The sequence below is a fragment of the Nerophis lumbriciformis genome, linkage group LG08, assembly GCF_033978685.3.
Source record: "Nerophis lumbriciformis linkage group LG08, RoL_Nlum_v2.1, whole genome shotgun sequence".
Classification (NCBI taxonomy): Eukaryota; Metazoa; Chordata; class Actinopteri; order Syngnathiformes; family Syngnathidae; genus Nerophis; species Nerophis lumbriciformis.
The window spans coordinates 44,057,818-44,079,195 of NC_084555.2; the positions used below are offsets into that span (position 1 = coordinate 44,057,818).

Genomic DNA, 21,378 nt, shown 5'->3' on the forward strand with positions numbered 1-21,378 from the left:
CCTGTTCCAAATAAGTGTTTGATGAGCATTCCTCAACTTTATCAGTATTTATTGCCACCTTTCCCAACTTCTTTGTCACGTGTTGCTGGCATCAAATTCTAAAGTTAAGGATTATTTGCAAAAAAAAAAAAAAGATTATCAGTTTGAACATCAAATATGTTGTCTTTGTAGTATATTCAACTGAATATGGGTTGAAAATGATTTGCAAATCATTGTATTCCGTTTATATTTACTTCTAACACAATTTTCCAACTCATATGGAAACATGGTGTTGCGTTTTGTCATTTCCCTGCCTTCTCTTTTTTGTTGTCTGTTTTTTCTTTAGTCAATTAGTCCCCGGCGAGGCACACCTGCAACAAATCTCTACCCAGTAGTATTTAAGCTCGTCACCGACAGCTGGTCCCTGCCAATTATTGTCTCCTGCACCTCCCACGTGCATGTGCCTGATTCACTTCGTCCTGCCTGGTATGTTGTCTCTCCTTATTATTGAAATTCCTCACCTCTTTGTATTTGCTTTCTAGCCTTCCTGAGGTGAAGAGGATGTTGTTGGACCTTTTGTTGAGCTCAGTGCGCCCTGGCCTTTTCCCCCTGCCGACCACTGAGGGACCTGCTTTTGTTTGCTTATTCCTGGTGTGCACTTTTGCCCCATCGCTTTTTGTTACACTTTTTGGACTCATTACATTTTTTAACATTTTGTAAATCAGCCTCGCCTCCCCTCTCTGCATCCTGGGGTCACCTCCTTGATCAAACTCTAACATTAAGTTGAAATTACCTTAACCCGCTTTTGGCTTCTATGACTTTTAATATATTTTAAAAATTTCCATAGTTTTTAATACATTTTTATCACCATTTTATTTCATTAATTGTTTCATTCTTTTTTCTCTATTTAATTTTCATGACCATTTGTTAATACAATTCTAAAAAAAATAGCTTATCGTTCATTAAAATTGCTGTTAATTTATTTTTGCAAATCTAAAGTTGTTCTTTAAATGTATTTTTAATTTACTCATTAATTTTTGTATACATTTTTATGAGCATTGTCACAGCACTTTGAGATGTGCTTCACAGGTCAAGTCAGTTCCAAATAAAAGCAAAGATGAAATATTATGAATGTAAAAACAAAGTGTAGTTGAATGTGCTTCTAATGGTCATAGTGAGGTGTGAGTGGGTCCATTTGAGGTCCTGAGAGAAAAAGGCGCTGACTCATCATGACCGTGGACATTTTATTGAACAATGCTTAAATGTTGAGGTTCTGCGCCAAGTTCTCCGGCATCAAGCAGTAAGAAACAGGAAGCAATAAAAACAAGAACGGGCGTCTCAGCTTCTACTCTGAGCAGCGGCCCGGGTCCATCAGGGTTTGGGTCACGGGGTTCTGACCCTCCATGGTGGCCTCGCAGCTCACCGAGCCGGCCGTGCTCCAGTCGTCGGCGGGGAGGCTCAGGGTGCTGGTCCAGCTGTAGCGGCCGTCGCCGGTGGCCTCGTCCGAGCTGTGTGACACCCCCGAGGTGCTGCTGCTGCCCCCCACATTCCAGCCCAGGGTCCAGGCCTGAGGCGAGCCTCCGCTGGCCACGCACACCGCCGTGGCACTGCCAGTCTGCAGCTGCTCTTTGGAGGGGGGGAAGATGGTCAGTGTGGGGGGCCGCACCTCATCCGCTAGGAGGGGGGAGGGGGAGGAGAGAGTTAATATGTCACACTTTAAAGCTGTCAATCAACATGACAACACCTCCTGCTAGTGCAAAGATGAGTGAGGAGACTCCGACTGACACATTTATCTTCCAAATATACTTAAAATAAAACTGTCAGAAAGTTTTGTGTAAATAAATGAGGTGCGTTTAAGTCAAAAATGTCAAAAAATGTTCCTGTTTGACATTCTGACATTAAAACTGCATTTATGTTGAAATTTTGGACTCTTTTTTTAATAGTTTATTTTAACTACGCAAGGGAGTATTTTACTGTGATTAATCACGAATAATCCAACTTTAAAAGTGAGGATGATCTTATTTAAATAATAATCATTTTGACAGCACTAAAAAATATATAATTTATTAGCATATTGGATTAGAGCAGGGGTGTCAAACTCATTTTAGTCCGGGGGCCACATGGAGAAAAATCTACTCCCAAGTGGGCCGGACTGGTATAAAAATAAAAAATAAATAAAGACAACTTCAGATTATTTTCTTTGTTTTAAAATAGAACGAACACATTCTGGAAATGTACAAATCCTAATGTTGTTGGGGGTTTTTTTACACTTACATGTTGCGGTTAAAAGTATTCTACCTTTATTTGTTATTTATACTTTCTGAATAAATGATGTGATAATGTTCATCAGTCAACTCGTTGGTGTTAATTTTCAATTTATCAAGATGAAAAAATAATATCAAAAATAAAATTACAAGATTTTGTTAATGTAGTTTGATCATTTTCCTCAACTGGTGCACTAACTTTTTTTTTTTTTTTTTTTTTTTTACATATGTAGCATCATCTACAAATCTTGATTTTGCGACATCTAGTGGACACATTTAGAACAGCAGTTTCTTTCATTCAAAAATTTCTGCTCATTTTTATACTTAGCAAACTCATCCCCCAGGCCGGATAAAACCTTACGTTTGACACCCCTGCATTAGATTCATCTTTTTTTAGATTAAAAAGTATTAAAAATAAGCATCCTTTGATTTTTCAGTATGTGGCACTCGCTGACTTGCAAACACAAATATTTATAAATCATTAATTATTTAATTTTATATTTATTTTAGTTATTTTATCTTATCTTTAAGATTTATTTGAATATTTTAACACTTTTTTCCTCCTTCCTTTATCTCCCTTCTTTACATAATCCATCTTTCTATTGTTACAAAAGCTAGCACACAGAAGGAGAAGGATGAAATAAGCTGGGCTTCTTCCTACTTCTTTTCGTCTGACGTGTTGAAATGTTTGATAATTATGTCAGGAAGAAATCACATGATGACATGAAATAGACAACAATCACATGATAGTCACCATGACAACCAGACTCTCATATTGTTAGCTGCTCCTAGATTGACATCACATTCTAATTCCAAATTCCACACAATAAAATCCTGCTTTTGTCACACAGAGTGAAAAACAAGGACACATCTGGTACTCACAGCCGATGACCAGTTTGGTCCCTTCGCCGAAACTCCACCACAGTGATGCAAGGTTGTGAGGCGCTCGTACAAAAATCTCCTTTGGTTTGAGGGAAGTGAAAGTGGAAGATGATGATGACTGGTCCACTGAACAAAGATCACCAAGCAGAACCAGCGTTTTGTTGTGATACAGTACATTTGAAAATGCATGGATAACAATAATATTCTATTTGAATTGAGCACAGTGTGTTCAAAGTCTGACACAGATATGATAGGAAAAGGGAAAAACTGGAGCACATTTTGGGGATTTTTCTGCTCCCCCCAAATCTCTTCATTTTCTTTACTTTCAGGCAACAAAGCTGTGAGAATAATTGCATCTAAGTTATCAAAAAACGTTGTGTTGCCATGAGTTCCCGGCGAGCAGACAAAATGTCTTTGATCTTACCAAGCAAAAGGCTTGTAAAACTCCACTGTGTAGGATGGGAAGCGACATGAAGGTGTCGGTTTCTTTGATCTATTGTAATCCACAGGAAGATCTTGTCTTGACCCGAGATCTACAAAGCCGAGAGGAAGCAGGACTTGACGCAAGCTCCAGGCATCTTTTATTTGAACTGTTTTGTGACCAAGGGCGACGGCTATTTACGACCCCCTCCCCTTAGAAACAGCTGTTGCCATTTAATCAGGGAAAGTCCAAATAAAAGAGGAGGCGTGCAAGCTTTTGTCAGAGCGTGGGACGACACTGTTCAAGGGTACAGGTCTACGCGTTTCTCCTCATTGAGCTAAATTGAATCATGTCTCTGTTTAATTCCTTGCTTCTTGACTCAGAGATAGAAATAGAAAACTTTTCGGTTATCAGAAAGGACAGGAATAAACATGGTGGGGGTGTTTGTATGTATATTCACCAGGATATAAAATACATAACTCGCACTGATCTTAACCACAATGACCTTGAATCTGTGTGGGCGGAAATCAAATTTAAAAACGCTAAGCCGGTACTGATAGGGACTGTTTACAGACCCCCTAATCAGAGTGATTTCTATGGGGCTTTGGAGGAGTGCTTGGCTGGGGCAGACAACATGGAGAAAATTATAACTGGGGATCTGAACACAGATATTCAACGCAGAGAGGCGCCTGTCTTCAGATCCTCCAGCAAGTTTTGTAATCTACAAGGTCTTTCCCAGCTAATAACACTACCTACAAGGGTGTGTGATTCCACCCAATCAACCAGAGATCTCATTCTCACTTCAGACCGGCTTAAAATAAAAAATAGTGGGGTCATGATCTGTGGTCTTAGCGACCACTATCTAACCTTCTGCACCCACAAAATAGCTAAACCCAAAGCCAATGGCCACATAACAGCCCAATCCAGATCCCTTAAAAAATACTCCAGCGATAATTTCAATTTAAAATTAGATGAGTGGGACTGGTCCCCTGTGGTCGCGAGTAACCTGGTCGATGTTGCTTGGGATCGCTTCAAAACATCGTTCCTAAAGATACTAAATGACATGGCTCCCGTGAAAACAGTCAGGATCAAAGCCCGCTCTGAACCATGGACGAATCCGGACCTACTAGCTGCCATAAAAAACAGAGACAGAAAATACTCCGAATACCAAAAGTGTAAAACAGAAGTAGATAAACAACCCAATAATAACAACCTCAAATCACTCCTTTCAACTCTCAAAAAGCAATGCAATAAATTGAGAAATAAGTCAACTAACCTGACTAAATCCTTTTAAAAAAATTACATTAACGACAAAATAGAGGAAAACACAAATAAGCCACGTGAGCTCTGGAAAATTCTCAACAACCAGCTTCCCGGTTGCAGCCAAAAACTTAAAACCAGACTCACCAACATCAGCATCAAGGAGGGTGACTCCCTCATTACAGACAAAATGGAGGTAGCAAGCAGACTTAACGCCTTTTTCACCAGCATAGCCGCAACTCTTGTCAACAAGCTGTCCCACCACTCTGGTCGCTTTGGTGTAGAACACATTAAAGCCTGGGTGTCAAACTCTGGCCCGTCATTGTTTGTCATTCTTGTTTGGTGTGGATTCACAGTGTGGCGTATATTTCTAACAATGTTGAAGTGTAATTTCACTTGGCCCGTGGGCCGATATTAAATTAAGACTAAAGCTAGCCCGCCGATCATATACAGTGGTGGTGCCACGGTATATCGCTAATTTTCATACTTGCCGAACCTCTCGGGAGACTCCCAAATTTCAGTGCCCCTCCCGAGAATTGTAAGGTCCCCTTTTCGCCCAGTCCAACAAGTGCTGGCCCAGTTACATAATAAGTGCGGCTTTGGGCAAGCACACAGAAGTGAATGCAACGCATACTTGATCTTCAGCAATACAGGTTACACTGAGGGTGCCAGTATAAAAAAACGTTAACATTGTTTGAAATATACGCCACACTGTGAATCCACACCAAACAAGAATGACAAACACATTTCCGGAGAACATCCGCACAGTAACACAACATAAACACAACAGAACAAATACCCAGAACCCTTTGCAGCACTAACTCGTCCGGGATGCTACAAGGTGTGTGTGTGTGCGTGTGGTAGCGGGAAGTGGGTCTGGGGGGGGGGGGGGTATATCGTAGCGTCCCGGAAGAGTTAGTGCTGCAAAGGGTTCTGGGTATTTGTTCTGTTGTGTTAAGGTGCGGATGTTCTCCCAAAATGTGTTTGTCATTCTTGTTTGGTGTGGATTCACAGTGTGGCGTATATTTCTAACAATGTTGAAGTTGCTTATACGGCCACTCTCAGTGTAAACTGTATCGCTAATGATGAAGTAAGCGTTGCATTTACGTGTGTGTGCGTACAGGAGCCGCTCATATCTTGTGACTGGGCGGGCACGTTGTTAGAAGGAATGAAAAGTGGACATGACGTCAGCTCGTAGAGGACGTAAAAAAGCAGTGCCTGTAAGGCACGCGCCCAAGACTGTGGAATACGAGAAATAATGACTGATGAACACCTTCGTTTGATAATGAATGTTGCCTCAGCTCAAAGCCTGAGCCCCGACATTAATGAACTAACATCCAAGAAAAGATGGCAGGTATCTGGCTTGGGCACATCAGATTAGATCAGTGTGTTGAAAACTGAGCCATTTAAAATCCTGAATGATTGTTTTATTCATTATTTTATTTTCAAATTTATTAGCCTGTGGAAAAAGTTAATGTTGATATTTACCTCAGAAGGCTGCAAATAGAAAAGAGGCATTCAATGTTTATTTAAATTGTATTTGATGTGCCATTGATATTTTTTAATTATTATTATTATTATTATTATTAGAAACTCGATTTTGCATGTCACTATAAAGTTATATAAGCCTTGCTTGTTCAATATTTAATGCAAAACTTGTTTGGGTCCCTATCAAAAAGGTTAATTTGTTCAACCTTGGCCCGCGGCTTTGTTCGGTTTTAAATTTTGGCCCACTCTGTATTTGAGTTTGACACCCCTGCATTAAAGCCTTCTACAGAAAGCTAGGAGTATCCAACAATGATTTCAAATTAGAAATTGGTCACAGCTGATGAGGTGCTTAAAAAATTGAGCGCGCTCCACCCAAACAAGGCCACCGGCCTTGACAATATCCCCTCCAGATTCCTCAGGGACTCTGCCTCCATCATTGCCCCAATCATCAAGCACATAATAAACCTCTCAATTTCACAAGGCCAAGTACCAAAAGATTTTAAGATAGCAAGAGTAACTCCCCTCTTTAAAAAAGGAAGCAAATTGGAACCTGGCAACTACCGATCTGTTTCTATTCTCAGTTCCATTTCGAAAGTAATGGAAAAAATAGTTTATGAACAGGTCGATGGTTACCTTGCCACCAATAAACTCATGTACAAAATCCAATCCGGCTTCAGAACTAACCACTCCACTGACACATGCCTTCTCTATCTGACCGACCACGTCAAACATGAGGTGGACGCGGGCAAATACTGTGGCATGATCATGCTGGATCTTCAGAAGGCCTTTGACACCGTTGACCACGCTATACTGTTGGATAAGCTCAGAGCAATCGGATTTGAGAAAACCTCATCGAGCTGGATGCAATCTTACTTGGAGGGGAGGGAACAGGTGGTAGAGGTGAACGGCACCGTGTGTTCCCCCCCCCCCCCCCCTCTCGGTGAGCTGTGGAGTCCCCCAAGGTAGTATATTGGGGCCTTTACTGTTCTTAGTATACATAAACGACTTGTCATCGGCATGCGACTGTGAATTGTTCTTGTTTGCGGATGACTCGGCCCTGCTGGTATCAGACAAGGACAAGTCACAGGTGGAGAAAATCCTCAGTGCTGAACTCTGTAGAACTTGCACCTGGCTTGCTGACAACAAGCTATCCATACACTTGGGTAAAACAGAATCCATCCTGTTTGGGTCCCACATCAACCTTAAGAAAGTCAATGACTTCACTATAAAAGTGGGTGACTTGTTATCACCAGGAAAGATGAGGTCACCTACCTAGGTTCCATTCTAGAGGCTAATCTTTCCTGTGATAAAATGGCAACCAAGGTAATCAAAAAGGTCAACCAACCAACGAGATTTCTCTATAGAATCTCCTCTCTGGTCAACAAAAGCACCATGAGGGTTCTGGCGGGAACTTTCGTTCAACCCTTTTTCGATTACGCATGCACCTCCTAGTACCCTAGCACCTCCAAAACCCTCAAATCTAGACTCCAAACATCCCAGAACAAGCTAGTCAGGTTACTTCTAGACCTCCACCTCAGATCACACCTCACTCCTACCCACTTCTCCAAAGTGGGCTGGCTCAGGGTGGAGGACAGAGTAAAACAACTTGCACTGAGCCTAGTCTATAAAATCCGCTACACCTCCCTGATACCGAAGTACATGTCAAACTACTTCCTTAACGTAAATGACCGCCATAACCACAACACCAGGGGGAGCTCTACTAACCACGTTAAACCCAGATTCCGATCTAACAAAGGTCTTAACTCACTCTCTTTCTATGCCACATCAATGTGGAATGCGCTCCCAACAGGTGTAAAAGAAAGGGCGTCTCTATCCTCCTTCAAAACCGCAATAAAAGTACACCTCCTGGCAACTTCAACCCTAAACTAACACCCTCCCCGGATTGTTAATAATCAAATGTAAACAATCAAATGCAGATATTTTTCTTATGCCTTCTGATCTCTCTCTCTCTCTCTATGTCCACTACTTGCTGTACATATCCTACCAAGTCAGACCTACACTGTTTCAATATCCATTTCCCTGTTCTCAATTGTTGATGACTGATGATAACAACCAAACCTAACCCCCCCCCCCCCCCCCCCTCCACACCCCGAATTGTAAATAATGTAAATAATTCAATGTATACACCCCGATGATTATCTTGTGTGATGACTGTATTATGATGATAGTATATATGATAGTATATATCTGTATCATGAATCAATTTAAGTGGACCCCGACTTAAACAAGTTGAAAAACTTATTCGGGTGTTACCATTTAGTGGTCAATTGTACGGAATATGTACTTCACTGTGCAACCTACTAATAAAAGTCTCAATCAATTGTCTGTTTAATAGATGTCATATAGATGACAATATTGTTTAAATTCACTGATTTAAAGAGTTTAATTCAAACTAAAAGATCAATTAAAGGCTTAAATTAAGTTTTTCCACTTCATTTGATGAATAGAACATGAACTAAGGAGGTTAATTTGTGTCTTTATTATGAAAGCATTTATTTGACACTAAATTTATGTAACTGAATTTTTTGAAACGTTAGCATGCTAACGTTTTGCTCATTTTGCAACCGTTTTCCCCAGTGTCATATAACTTGGTGTATGACACATGCTAAGTGTTAGCATGCTAATGTTAGCATTCTTGGCACCATCTTGAAAGTTAGCATAGCATGCTAACGGTAACATGCTAACATTTTAGGGTAGCTTTTTAGCAACTTTTATATGTTTTAATCTAAATATCATGATTTTTGATACTTGGCGCCATCTTGGAAGTATGCTAACCTATTTTATATTAGCATGCCAGTGTTAGTATGCTACCGTTATTGGCTCGCCTCCTTCGCTAATTTTGAGTGTTTGAACCTACAAATCATTATATTTGATACTCGGTGCCATCTTGGAGGTATGCTAACATCTCTTATATTAGCATGCTAACATTAGTCCGAAGTCCAGACACAGTCTCGGTGCAATGCTATCGGAGGCCCGATATCAATGCATCACTTCCAGTGTTGGGACTAACGCGTTACAAAGTAACGCGTTACTGTAACGCGTTACTGTAACGCCGTTAGTTTCGGCGGTAACTAGTAATCTAACGCGTTATTTTTTATATTCAGTAACTCAGTTACCGTTACTACATGATGCGTTACTGCGTTATTTTACGTTACTTTTTATGTAGTATAAAGTGTGTTTTATCGGAGCGCTGCTGTGTCATCGTTCTGATTCTTCTTGTGTCACAAGCCGGAGAAGAGAGAGAGACATGCGCTCTGTGTGGGTGTGTGTGAGTGTGGGGGGGGGCGTGTCTGATCATGGCGGAGCCAGAAGTCGAGTTTGCTAACATGGAGATATTTTCACTACTTTTCTTTTGTCGACCACAAAGAAAAGAACATTTTAGTTAAATGGAAATTGTGCTTTGGATCAAAGATCCCATGTACTGCCCAAAACAGCAATTCAAATATGCTGAAACAAGCTACATAAGTAACATGCTTTGACGAAGCTAGTAAAGCGAGATAGAGACTCCGATGCCACTTCACCTCCACCACCACCATTTAAGGATTAACTCTGCCTCTGCCTCATCAATCACCGCTGAAGGTACACACACTCTGTCAATCAATGTTCCCTCTAATTGTTCATGTGTGAGCAAACGCAAAAACTCCCTGAGCATTGAGTGGAGCCCATGTGAGCAACATCAGACATGCACACTGTGCCTACACCAGCAGCACACCTGTCCCAAACCTGACTAAATAACAAGTTTAATCTCCATCCATCCATCCATTTTCTACCGCTTGTCCCTTTCGGGGTCGCTGGAGCCTATCTCAGCTGCATTCGGGCGGAAGGCAGTGTACACCCTGGACAAGTCCCCAACTAATCACAGGGCCAACACAGATAGACAGACAACATTCTCTTATTATTATAATCAAATGACAGCAGTCATTTCCATTTCTAATATAAGTGTTTAGGCCCACTTACAATGACAATAACAACAAATATTGTTTTTCATGAACTGTGTACTTGTATTGTTTGTCTGGGTGGAGGTCCTGCTTTGGAAATAATTTGTACCCCTTTCAGACATTGCATTTAGTTCCCATTAAAACATTCACATGTTGCACAATGAGATGTAAGCAGGGGATCATGTGTACATTCCTGCAACTTCCTGTTTGTAAAAAATATATTTTTATTAGTATTTATTTAATATACTAACAGCATTTAATGATTAATATTTATAAATTAAGATTCCTAATAAATGACACTAGAATAAGCACACATTTGATTGGTAAATCATAGTGTAACGACCTGGAATTACACTTCATGTGTGGTGTTGGAGTTGTCCGACTTTTTGTGTGGCCGTAAACGCATCACTGGCTAAGTGCCATATGTGCAAGTGTTTGTGCATGTGAGAAAGAGCGAGCGGCTGCTGTTGATATAACAAAGTTGCTTTTGGTCTGGTTTGTACTGCAGAAAATGACCACTTTTGCTAGATATCTTTTTTTTTACTAATGTTTTGGTGATGTGTTTATGGCCGACAATAAAGAGTTTTGCTCGGTAAAGTGATGGATGGAATTCATGTCCTCAAAGCGTCTCGACAGACGTTACAATATTTGACCAATGATGACGAAAACGGTTTTCTCTGTCGTGTCCGTGTCGTGTCGAAAATTGTTTTGCGCTTATTTTTTTATTTGATTTTGTGCGTGGCATAGATTTGCCGTGCGCAGAGGACGCTTGAGCAGTGCGCAATTGCACAGGCGCGCTCCTGAGAGGGAACGTTGCTGTCAATTCTCTTATATACTCTTTCATTCTAGACTTCTAGAGTGTTTGATTATCACATCACTTTAAATGTATAGACTATAAAGTTCACAAACATAAAGAGGGATCCTAGTGGGCCAGGCCAATCTTTCCTTATCTCTAAACTAAAACTGGGGAAATGTGTAGAGGCTTCAGACATGATTTTGTATCAGAATTACTTGAGGAAGAAAATGCCTGGTTAGGCTTTGTGTATGTAGTGTGTGCCTTTCTTGCTTTACATCTATGCTGTTATTATGCTGTTTGTTACTTATGTACGTTATGTTGCAGCTATTTAAAATAGTTTTGTCAATTTGTTCTGGCCAGAAACAAATTGGTCTTTGTAACATAACTTTGTCTTTGTGTGTTGTATGTAGACCACATTGCCTAGCAGAGTTCAGTGATGCAAATGCATGTCAAGTTGATCAACAGATTGTATTATTCTCCAGTGCAATAACAGTACTGAAATGAAGGCTAAAAGGGCATTAATGGGAGCTTTAAAAAAGAAGAAAAAGAAAAAAAGAAGTAACTAAATAGTTACTTTTCACAGTGACGCATTACTTTTTGGTGTAAGTAACTGAGTTAGTAACTGAGTTACTTTTTAAATGAAGTAACTAGTAACTGTAACTAGTTACTACTTTTCAGTAACTAACCCAACACTGATCACGTCTGTATCAGCATTTTTGTTTTGGCTGGCAGGCGCCCTCTGGTGGGTAGATGTCACAGTTGCAGCTGGATCACTGTTAGGACAACAAATACACACTCAGTATGTTAACATGCACTAAAAAGCTCATTCTTGTCTTCATTTGGTTGAAAATAGTTTGTTTTTAAAAAAACATGTGAATACCTTATTTAGGTCAATAATGATTTTCATCAAGCGGTCGAACCAATGGCATGATTAGATCTTTTAGGGGGGCTATAGATTTCCTAAAATATCCTTAAAACCCCCTATATTGTTTGATATTGTTTTTTAAGTTATATTGTTGTTGTCTTCTTTACAAAAAAGTGCCAATAAAATCAAAATAAATCATTAGTCACATTATCATTATTCATTTAATGACTTAACTTTAATGAATTACTTATTTACAAAACATGTTCATGTATGGTTCGTAGTACATGAAATATGGAGGAGTTGTGGTGAAAGTGGAGCGTCAGTGAAGGGGTCTGAGGCAGATGTGCAACACAAACATGGACAGGAAGTGGTCCTGGCCACGCCTCCCTCTCACTTTCACAAAGACAGGTGCGCTCGGAGCTCATTTGCATGAGCGCTCCGCTTGGCCGCACCGCCACGTCTTGATAAATCTGGACTCTTTCCACGCACTGGGCTGGAAAAGTGCATCAAGATGTGGCCTGCACCAGTGCTTCTGCTCGTCCAGTCGGCTCTGCTGATTCAAGGTGAGACAAAGACTCTTTTGAGTCGTCCCTAAAGGGAAAGTGTTGATGTAATCATCGCCGTCTCCTTTCAGGATCTTCCGCCCAGGATTTGTTGACCCAGACAGACAAAATCAAGTATGTCAGTCTTGGTGGGACGGTGACCATCAGCGCCAAAGGGAGTTCAAATATTGATGATGATCTCAGTTGGTACCAAGTGAAACCTGGACAGGTTCCTAAACCTCTGATCTATTATGCATCACATCCTTCTTCTGGAACACCACCTCGATTCAGTGGCACACGATCTGGCTCTGACTACACTCTGACTATCACTGGTGTTCAGGCAGAAGATGTCGCTGATTACTACTGTTTTGCCCGTTTTGGAGGTGGAAGGTATACACGGTGATTGAGAGCTGTACAAAAACCTCCTTTGGTTTGAGGGAAGTGAAAGTGGAAGATGATGATGACTGGTCCACTGAACAAAGATCACCAAGCAGAACCAGCGTCAATCTGAACAAGTTGATTGACTTGTAAGAAAAAGTTGAAATGAGGGAAGAAGAAGTTACACTAACACTCAGGGCCGGCCCGTCCCGTAAACACTTCATGCCAAAGTTTTCTAAGCCAAGGACCCCCAAACTGAAATAAAGATGCAGTGAGGACCCCCAACTAACACATCTTGTATAAAATTAGGTTTTATATTAAATTGGTCCTTAAAGTAGCTGTAGCTCTTACTCCTAAACTTTACCTAAATTAACTCCAGAACACAGAACACATGGATTAATTAATACATTAAACTGATTATTGGCTAGGATAGGCTCCAGCCTCCCGCGACCCCTAGAGGGACAAGGGGTAGAAAATGGATATGTGGATGATTATTGCTAATATGTATTTAGATACATTCACATTTGTGAAAATTATAAATTTATACAATTATTTATGAAAAGTATACATCTAAAAAATGGTCTATATTGACAAAAATGTTACGACCCTCCCAGCCTCCGCGAACCCCTTGGTGAAGACCAATGCTCTTTGTGGTTGTTTAGGGCCACACACGATTGATAAAAAGGAATTATTAACTATAATTTAAACAATAGTTTGAAGTCCCAATCCAGAAATATGAATGTGCTTCAGCATTTGTCCTGTTTTGTTGTGATACAGTACTTTGAAAATGCATGGATAACAATAATATTCTATTTGAATTGAGCACAGTGTGTTCAAAGTCTGACACAGATATGATAGGAAACGTGAAAAACTGGAGCACATTTTGGGGATTGTCCTGCTCCCCCCCAAAAAATTATTTATTTTCTTCACTTTCAGGCAACAAAGCTTATTGACAGTAAATGTCCATAAATGACAATATTGTGTAAGTTCACTGATTTAAAGAGTTCAATACAAACTAAAAGATCAATTAAAGACTTAAATTAGGTGTTTGCACTTAATTTATTGATTAGAGCATGTACTAAGTAGGTTAATTTGTGTCTTTAATACGAAAGCTTTTATTTGACACTGAATTTATGTAACTGAATTTTTTTGTTTGAATTTTGTGAACATCATTTTTTTTACCTGACAATTCAATTAAACTTTCATTTCATTTCATTTCATAATTTAATTTCAATCAATCAATCAATCAATCAATCAATCAGTCAAGGTGTATTTGTATAGCACATTACAACACCACAATGGTGCCCAAAGTGCTTTACAAGACAAACAAGTTAAAAGCAAGTAAAAACAGGGAAAACATAAATAATTAAAGCTGCAAGCAGCGTTGGTCGGGCACGCATATTTTGCTGGTGCTAGTCCTAAGTGTCCCAATACTTTTGTCAAATTGTAGGCCAAAGTGTCCCCATGCTTTTGTCAAGTTTTAGTCCTAAGTGTCCCAATACTTTTGTCCAGTGTTAGTCCTACGTGTCCCAATACTTTTGTCCAGTTGTAGTCCTAAGTGTCCCAATACTTTTGTCCAGTGTAAGCGTCCCAATACTTTTGTCCAGTGGTAGTCCTAAGTGTCCCAATACTTTTGTCAAGTTTTAGTCCCAAGTGTCCCAATAGTTTTGTCTACTTTTAATCCGAAGTGTTCCAATACTTTTGTCCAGTTTTAGTCCTAAGTGTCCCAATGCTTTTGTCAAGTTGTAGTCCTAAGTGTCCCAATAATTTTGTCCAGTGGTCAGAATCAGAATCAGAATCAGAATCAGCTTTATTGTCATTACGCAAGGTAACGAGATTGAGGCCATTCCATACAGTGCGATGTGTGCATGCTAGAAAAACAATGTGCAAATATATAAAAATATAAAAAATGTAGAAGTGCAATGAATATGGTGTGAAATGAATATATACATGAAAAAAACAGGGTGGTAGTCCTAAGTGTCCCAATACTTTTGTCCAGTTGTAGTCCTAAGTGTCCCAATACTTTTGTCTATTGGTAATCCGAAGTGTCCCAATACTTTAGTCCAGTTTTAGTCCTAAGTGTCCCAATACTTTTGTCCAGTTTTCGTCCTAAGTGTCCCAATACGTTTGTCAAGTGTTAGTCCCAAGTGTCCCAATTTTTTTGTCCAGTTTTAGTCCTAAGTGTCCCAATACTTTTGTCCCGTGGTAGTCCTAAGTTTCCCAATACTTATGTCAAGTTTTAGTCCTAAGTGTCCCAATACTTATGTCAAGTTTTAACCCTCAGTGTCCCAATACTTTTGTCCCGTGGTAGTCCTAAGTGTCCCAATGCTTTTGTCCAGTTTAAGTCCTAAGTGTCCCAAAACTGTTGTCCAGTTTTAGTCCTAAGTGTCCCAATACTTTTGTCCAGTTGTAGTCCTATGTGTCCCAATATTGTTGTCGAGTGTAAGCGTCCCAAAACCTATGCTCAGTAGCAGTCCTAAGTGTCCCAATACTTTTGTCCAGTTTTAGTCCCAAGTGTCCCAATACTTTTGTCAAGTTTTAGTCCTAAGTGTCCCAATACTTTTGTCCAGTTTTAGTCCTAAGTGTCCCAAAACTTTTGTCCAGGTTTAGTCCTAAGTGTCCCAATACTTTTGTCCAGTTGTAGTCCTAAGTGTCCCAATACTGTTGTCGAGTGTAAGCGTCCCAATACTTTTGTCCAGTGTAAGTGTCCCAATACTTTTGTCCTGTGGCAGTCCTAAGTGTCCCAATACTTTTGTCAAGTTTTATTCCCAAGTGTCCCAATACTTTTGTCAAGTTTTAGTCCTAAGTGTCCCAATACTTTTGTCCAGTGTAAGTGTCCCAATACTTTTGTCCAGTGTTGTGGAGTGTATCCTGTCCTTGGTGCTTGCAGAGATGTGTGTACAGATGAGTGCACGGTCCTGGTTGGGTGGCCAACAGTTCAAATATCAGCCAAGTATGCTGGGGCCAGGCCATTAATGGCCTTAAAAACCAACCCGATTTTGAAATGTATTCTAAAACAGGACTTCTTCACCTTTTGGACCTCGGGGGCCCAGGGCCCACTCACATATTAATACTGAATTAGTAATATTACTCTTGATTTTAGTCATATTCAATAATTATATTTAACCTACTTACAGTTTACCACCTTGCCAAATGATAGGAAAGCATGTGTTAATTACAAAGATCATTATCAAGGCTTAGGTCAGGCTGATTACGGAGATAAATGCTAATCAAATATACTGCAGTAGAAGGGACTCATAAAAACTGATGACAAGTATGTTTACATACAATTAAGCAGTGCTACAATAAATACCTTATAACTTAATAGATAATAATAATATATGTTTTTCTTGTTTACAACGGAGCCTTTGGGAGCCGTGCAATTTCCCTTAGAAGCCCTTAAAAAACATCCAAACACCTCCATTGAGGTTTAATACACATGATGTAAGTATATATGTAATGTAGCAACAGGCACGTTTATAATAACATTTAATGTTTACTCATTTTGATCTTTTTAAGCAGACAAATTAATTTCACAAACGCATCACAACGTTGGCTTTTTCTTTCTTCCCCACTGATTATTACTCACTGCAGACTTTATGAGAGCCAACAAACATAATAAAACATCACTTACTGTACAATGTCTGCTGTCATTACAGTTGCTGACTGCTCGGATGTTCATACATCCTCATTTGGGTGAAGAATGACTCACTTGTCGGAATACCTCCTCAGACGTCTTCTGTCCAGGTGAGATGCATGATTTATGATCGACAATAAAGTTCCAGGGAGCAGGGAAGCGAGGAAGCAGCAGACCACTCCATGATGTAAACATAGTCACACACGGTAGTGATCACGGCGTCGCTATGAATGGTTCGTCTGCGTTAGCACTTATAATAACAATATCAGCTGGGACAATACCTAACCTGAAGCAGCTGTTTATAGGAGAACAAGGCTGGCATAAATGGTGTCCATGACCTCCTTCCTTATTCTGGCAGGTATAATGTCTAGAGGACAGCTAGTGGGGTTTAATTGATTTCTGAAAAGGAGAAATAAAAAATGAATTTCAAGTTCAAAAATATGTTGTAGGGGGGCCAAGCAGGGCAGTAGTTGGAACCTTTGGGATGCATGCCTGACAGACTGGACCTTATTAATGAAGAACTGTTGAAATGCATCACATGTGTGCTCAGATACGTCATTAAAACAGCAGTTATGGGGTTAATACCACAATTGTTATGCTAAATAAAACTCTGGGGTGATGGCTATTGCTGGTGATGATGTTAGATTTAGTTCTTTTACTTCATTTGCTGGAAGTAGTCTTGAGTTTCTAAGCAATGAATATGTTATGACTGCGTGGCATTGTGATGCCGGAGGTCGTCTTTTCAAGATGCAGAGGGGTCTCAGGAAGCGGCTTGCAGGTGAGAATAAATGATTTATTCTGATTGCAGAACAAAATGCTGCACGGTGCACCACGGCACGGAAAACAAGAGGGTAGCAAAGATGCTAATATCAAAAATGTAAACTATGAGCGAAACTAGGAGCGTAACTTGTTGCGTAGGAGCAAACCAAACCAACAGACCGAGTGAGGCCAGCACGTAAACTAAATAGCCCTCTGATTAGTGCCCGGGCAACAGGTGCGCGTCCGGGACACTAACCAGAGGCAGGTGACTATAATCTGCCGTCATGGCAACAGAAACAAACTCAAGAAGTGCTGAAAACACAAGTGACTTGAAAACAAAAACAAAAATATGATCCGGGCAGCGGATCATAACAGTACCCCCCCCCCCCTTAAGGGACAGATTCCAGATGTCCCCTGGCAAAACTAAAACCCCCCCGACTATAACAAAGTTCAAGAGTCAAGGGAGGGTGGAGGGAGGATTTGGCGGAGGGTCGCCAGGCCACGTGTCCCCGAATCCACCGGGGACGAGTCAGGTGGCGGCGGCGAATGGAACGCCGCTGCCGGAGGCGAGGCGGGCGACCACGGAAAGGCCACATTCGTGGCTGCCGAGAAGGTGGGCGTGAGTGGCGCCAGAAGTTCAGCAGCCGGAGAGTTCTGCGACTACGTCTCGGGTGTCGCTGCTGTTTGCGCCACTGGCGTCCATACACAAACCTCCGAGAGCGCCGCTTGCGCAGCCAGACCACTCGAGGTCGCTGAGACGACGATGAGGGCGAGAGAGCAGACGTCGCCGTGGAAGCAGGAGGAGTCGTCGTCGCCGTGGAAACAGGAGGAGTCGTTGCCGTGGAAGCAGGAAGCGTCGTCGCCGTGGAAGCAGGAAGCGTCGTCGCCGTGGAAGCAGGATGCGTCGTCGCCGTGGAAGCAGGAAGCGTCGTCGCCGTGGAAACAGGAAGCGTCGTCGCCGTGGAAACAGGAAGCGTCGTCGCCGTGGAAACAGGAAGCGTCGTCGCCGTGGAAACAGGAAGCGTCGTCGCTGTCGGCGTGGGCGGAGCAGGCGGCTCGTCTGTCGGCGTGGGCGGAGCCAGAGGCGGAGCAGGCGGCTCGTCTTTCGGCATGGGCGGAGCCAGAGGCGGAGCAGGCGGCTCGTCTGTCGGCGTGGGCGGAGCCAGAGGCAGAGCAGGCGGCTCGTCTGTCGCCGTGGGCGGAGCCAGAGGCGGAGAAGGCGGCTCGTCTGTCGGCGTGGGCGGAGCCAGAGGCGGAGCAGGCGGCTCATCTGCCGGCGTGGGCGGAGCCAGAGGCGGAGCAGGCGGCTCGTCTGCCGGCGTGGGCGGAGCAGGCGTCCGGGCTGTCGACGTGGGCGGGGCAGGCGGCTCGTCTGCCGGCGTGGGCGGAGCAGGTGCTGGTGTGGGAACCAGACTTGGAACAGGTGCTGGTGTGGGAACCAGACTTGGAGCAGGTACTGGGCGTGACTTTGGCGGAGGTGGCCTGGCCGGGGGTTGCGGCTTAGCACGCCGAAGGACTGGTGGTGGCGGCCGGGCAGGAGGTTGCGGCTTGGCTGGGCGCAGCTGTGCCCGCCCACTAGCAAAGCACCCAGTACTAGCCCCCCCCTCAAGAAGCGGATCCCAGACGCGTCTTGTGCAGTCTGGAACAGTCTTTAGGGGTGGGAGGGAGGAGGTGAGGAGGGGGGTAGGCTCCTCCCCTTTTGATTGTCCAAATTCTCTATTCTGCTCTTCAATAGCATGCGGAGTGTCCTTTGCCGCTTGGGTTTGTTCCTCAAGTCTTAGTTCAATCAGTACCTTCCGGTACCACTCATCCACCCAAGCAGGACTGTACTTCTCGAGGGGTGTCTCGGAAGATGACTGGGCTGGAACAGGAAGTGGAGAAGGCAGAGCAGCACGTGGCACAGCAGACAGAGGAGTGGGTGGAGCTTGAGCCTTAGGGGGTGGGGCCAAAGTAATTGGGGGCTGAGCTTGAAAGTCAGAAGGTGAGTGGGACTGACTAGACCTAGAATTTAAAAAAATGTCCTGATAATGCTTAATTTTAGAATTAAAGTCATTTGTAAATGGCTGACAGAAAGAATTAACAGAATGCAAAAAAATTTCTTTTTCTATGACGTCATCAAAAGTGGACGAAGGGGTGTCCTCGGGGGGCGACAACGGAATGACGTCATAGCTGCAATCCCAGTGATTGACAGGCCAGTCGGAGGAATCTTTGAAAATATGGTCATTATAATTACCAAATATTTGAGGAGAATCCTGGGCTGCTTGTAGCTGGCTGTGCTCCGGAGATAAAGTTGTGGGATAGGTGCGTCTTTGCCGCGAGCCGAAGTCTTGGTTGACTTTCGCTTTCGCTGACGCGTACGGGCTGGCTGTGAGCGGACATCCCCGGGCCAGATGGAGTCGATAAGGACCAACGAACCGTCAGGCCCCCACAAAAGGTCTTCGCGCTCCAAAGGGGAATACTGGAGAGTCTCTCTCTCCATCGCCTTTAAGACCAGCCACGTACCGTAGCCGGAATCCTCCACACCCTCTTCGAAAAGACTGTCTGCTGTTGGTTTTCTGTTATGACTGCGTGGCATTGTGATGCCGGAGGTCGTCTTTTCAAGATGCAGAGGGGTCTCAGGAAGCGGCTTGCAGGTGAGAATAAATGATTTATTCTGATTGCAGAACAAAATGCTGCGCGGTGCACCACGGCACGGAAAACAAGAGGGTAGCAAAGATGCTAATATCAAAAATGTAAACTATGAGCGAAACTAGGAGCGTAACTTGTTGCGTAGGAGCAAACCAAACCAACAGACCGAGTGAGGCCAGCGCGTAAACTAAATAGCCCTCTGATTAGTGCCCGGGCAACAGGTGCGCGTCCGGGACACTAACCAGAGGCAGGTGACTATAATCTGCCGTCATGGCAACAGAAACAAACTCAAGAAGTGCTGAAAACACAAGTGACTTGAAAACAAAAACAAAAATATGATCCGGGCAGCGGATCATAACAGAATATTTCTCCATTGAGTTTTTAAACACTGAATTTTAACAAATTACATTTTTAAACACACAGTTTTGCTCAAACATTTTTAAAATAAAATTCTCATCATAATTTTATGGGAAAAAATCAGTCCACACTTGGTAATAAAGACACAAATGAACCTCCATAGTCAACCAGTCATTGAAATATTTAACCATGTTTCACATTTTGTCAAGGACTGAATTTGTTTCTATGATCTTCAAAATGATGATTCACTTCACTCTATGTGAAGTGAATCGATGGAATATTCTATTGGGAGCCAGCGTCCTCTGCAGTGGACATTTGCTTGCGCTCTATTTCTTTTGTCACCGTTACACATTTTGGGGGGAAAACAAATGTCCACTGCAGAGGACGCTGGCTCTCATGAGGATATGAGTTACACTTTAGGAATTGAATTACTGACATAAATTACATTTGTCAAAGAAATGATAGTAGATTTATTTTGTCTTTTAAACATGCTTTTTTTTTTTTTTTCATCTTTAGCTTTAAGTTGAAATGACCTTAACCCCCTTTTGGCTTCTATGACTTTTAATTTGATATTTTAAACATTTTAATAATTTTTAATACATTTTTATCACCATTTTATGTAATTAATTGCTTCATTTTTTTAATCTCAATTTAATTTTCATGACCATTTGTTAATACAATTCTAAAAAACAATATCATTCATTAAAATAGTTCTTAATTTGGTTTTTGCAAATCTAAAGTATTTCTTTACATTTATAATTTTCAATGTAGTCATCTATTAATTTTTTATACATTTTTATGACCATTTTATTTCATTAATAGTTTTTTTTTTCTCTATTTAATTTTCATGATTTTTTGTAATTCTAAAAAAAAATAGCTTTTCGTTCATTAAAATAGTTGTCAATTTGTTTTTGCAAATCTAGAGTTTTTCTTTAAATGTATTGTTTTTAATTTACTCATTTATTTATTTTTGTATACATTTTTATGAGCATTGTCACAGCACTTTGAGATGTGCTTCACAGGTCAAGTCAGTTCCAAATAAAAGCTAAGATGAAATATTATGAATGTAAAAACAAAGTGTAGTTGAATGTGCTTCTAATGGTCATAGTGAGGTGTGAGTGGGTCCATTTGAGGTCCTGAGAGAAAAAGGCGCTGACTCATCA

General features: G+C 41.7%; 2 gene segments (V, D, J or C); one reads left to right on the forward strand and one right to left on the reverse strand.

The window, feature by feature from the left end:
- Window positions 1-1,209: 1,209 nt before the first annotated feature.
- On the reverse strand, window positions 1,210-12,345 carry LOC133611206 (Ig lambda chain C region-like). The segment is given in 3 exon segments: window positions 1,210-1,653; window positions 3,126-3,251; window positions 12,309-12,345. Coding segments are annotated over 3 exon segments (492 nt in total).
- Window positions 12,346-12,425: 80 nt separating this feature from the next.
- LOC133611836 (Ig kappa chain V region 3547-like) lies at window positions 12,426-12,987 on the forward strand. The segment is given in 3 exon segments: window positions 12,426-12,477; window positions 12,549-12,846; window positions 12,894-12,987. Coding segments are annotated over 3 exon segments (444 nt in total).
- Window positions 12,988-21,378: the final 8,391 nt, after the last annotated feature.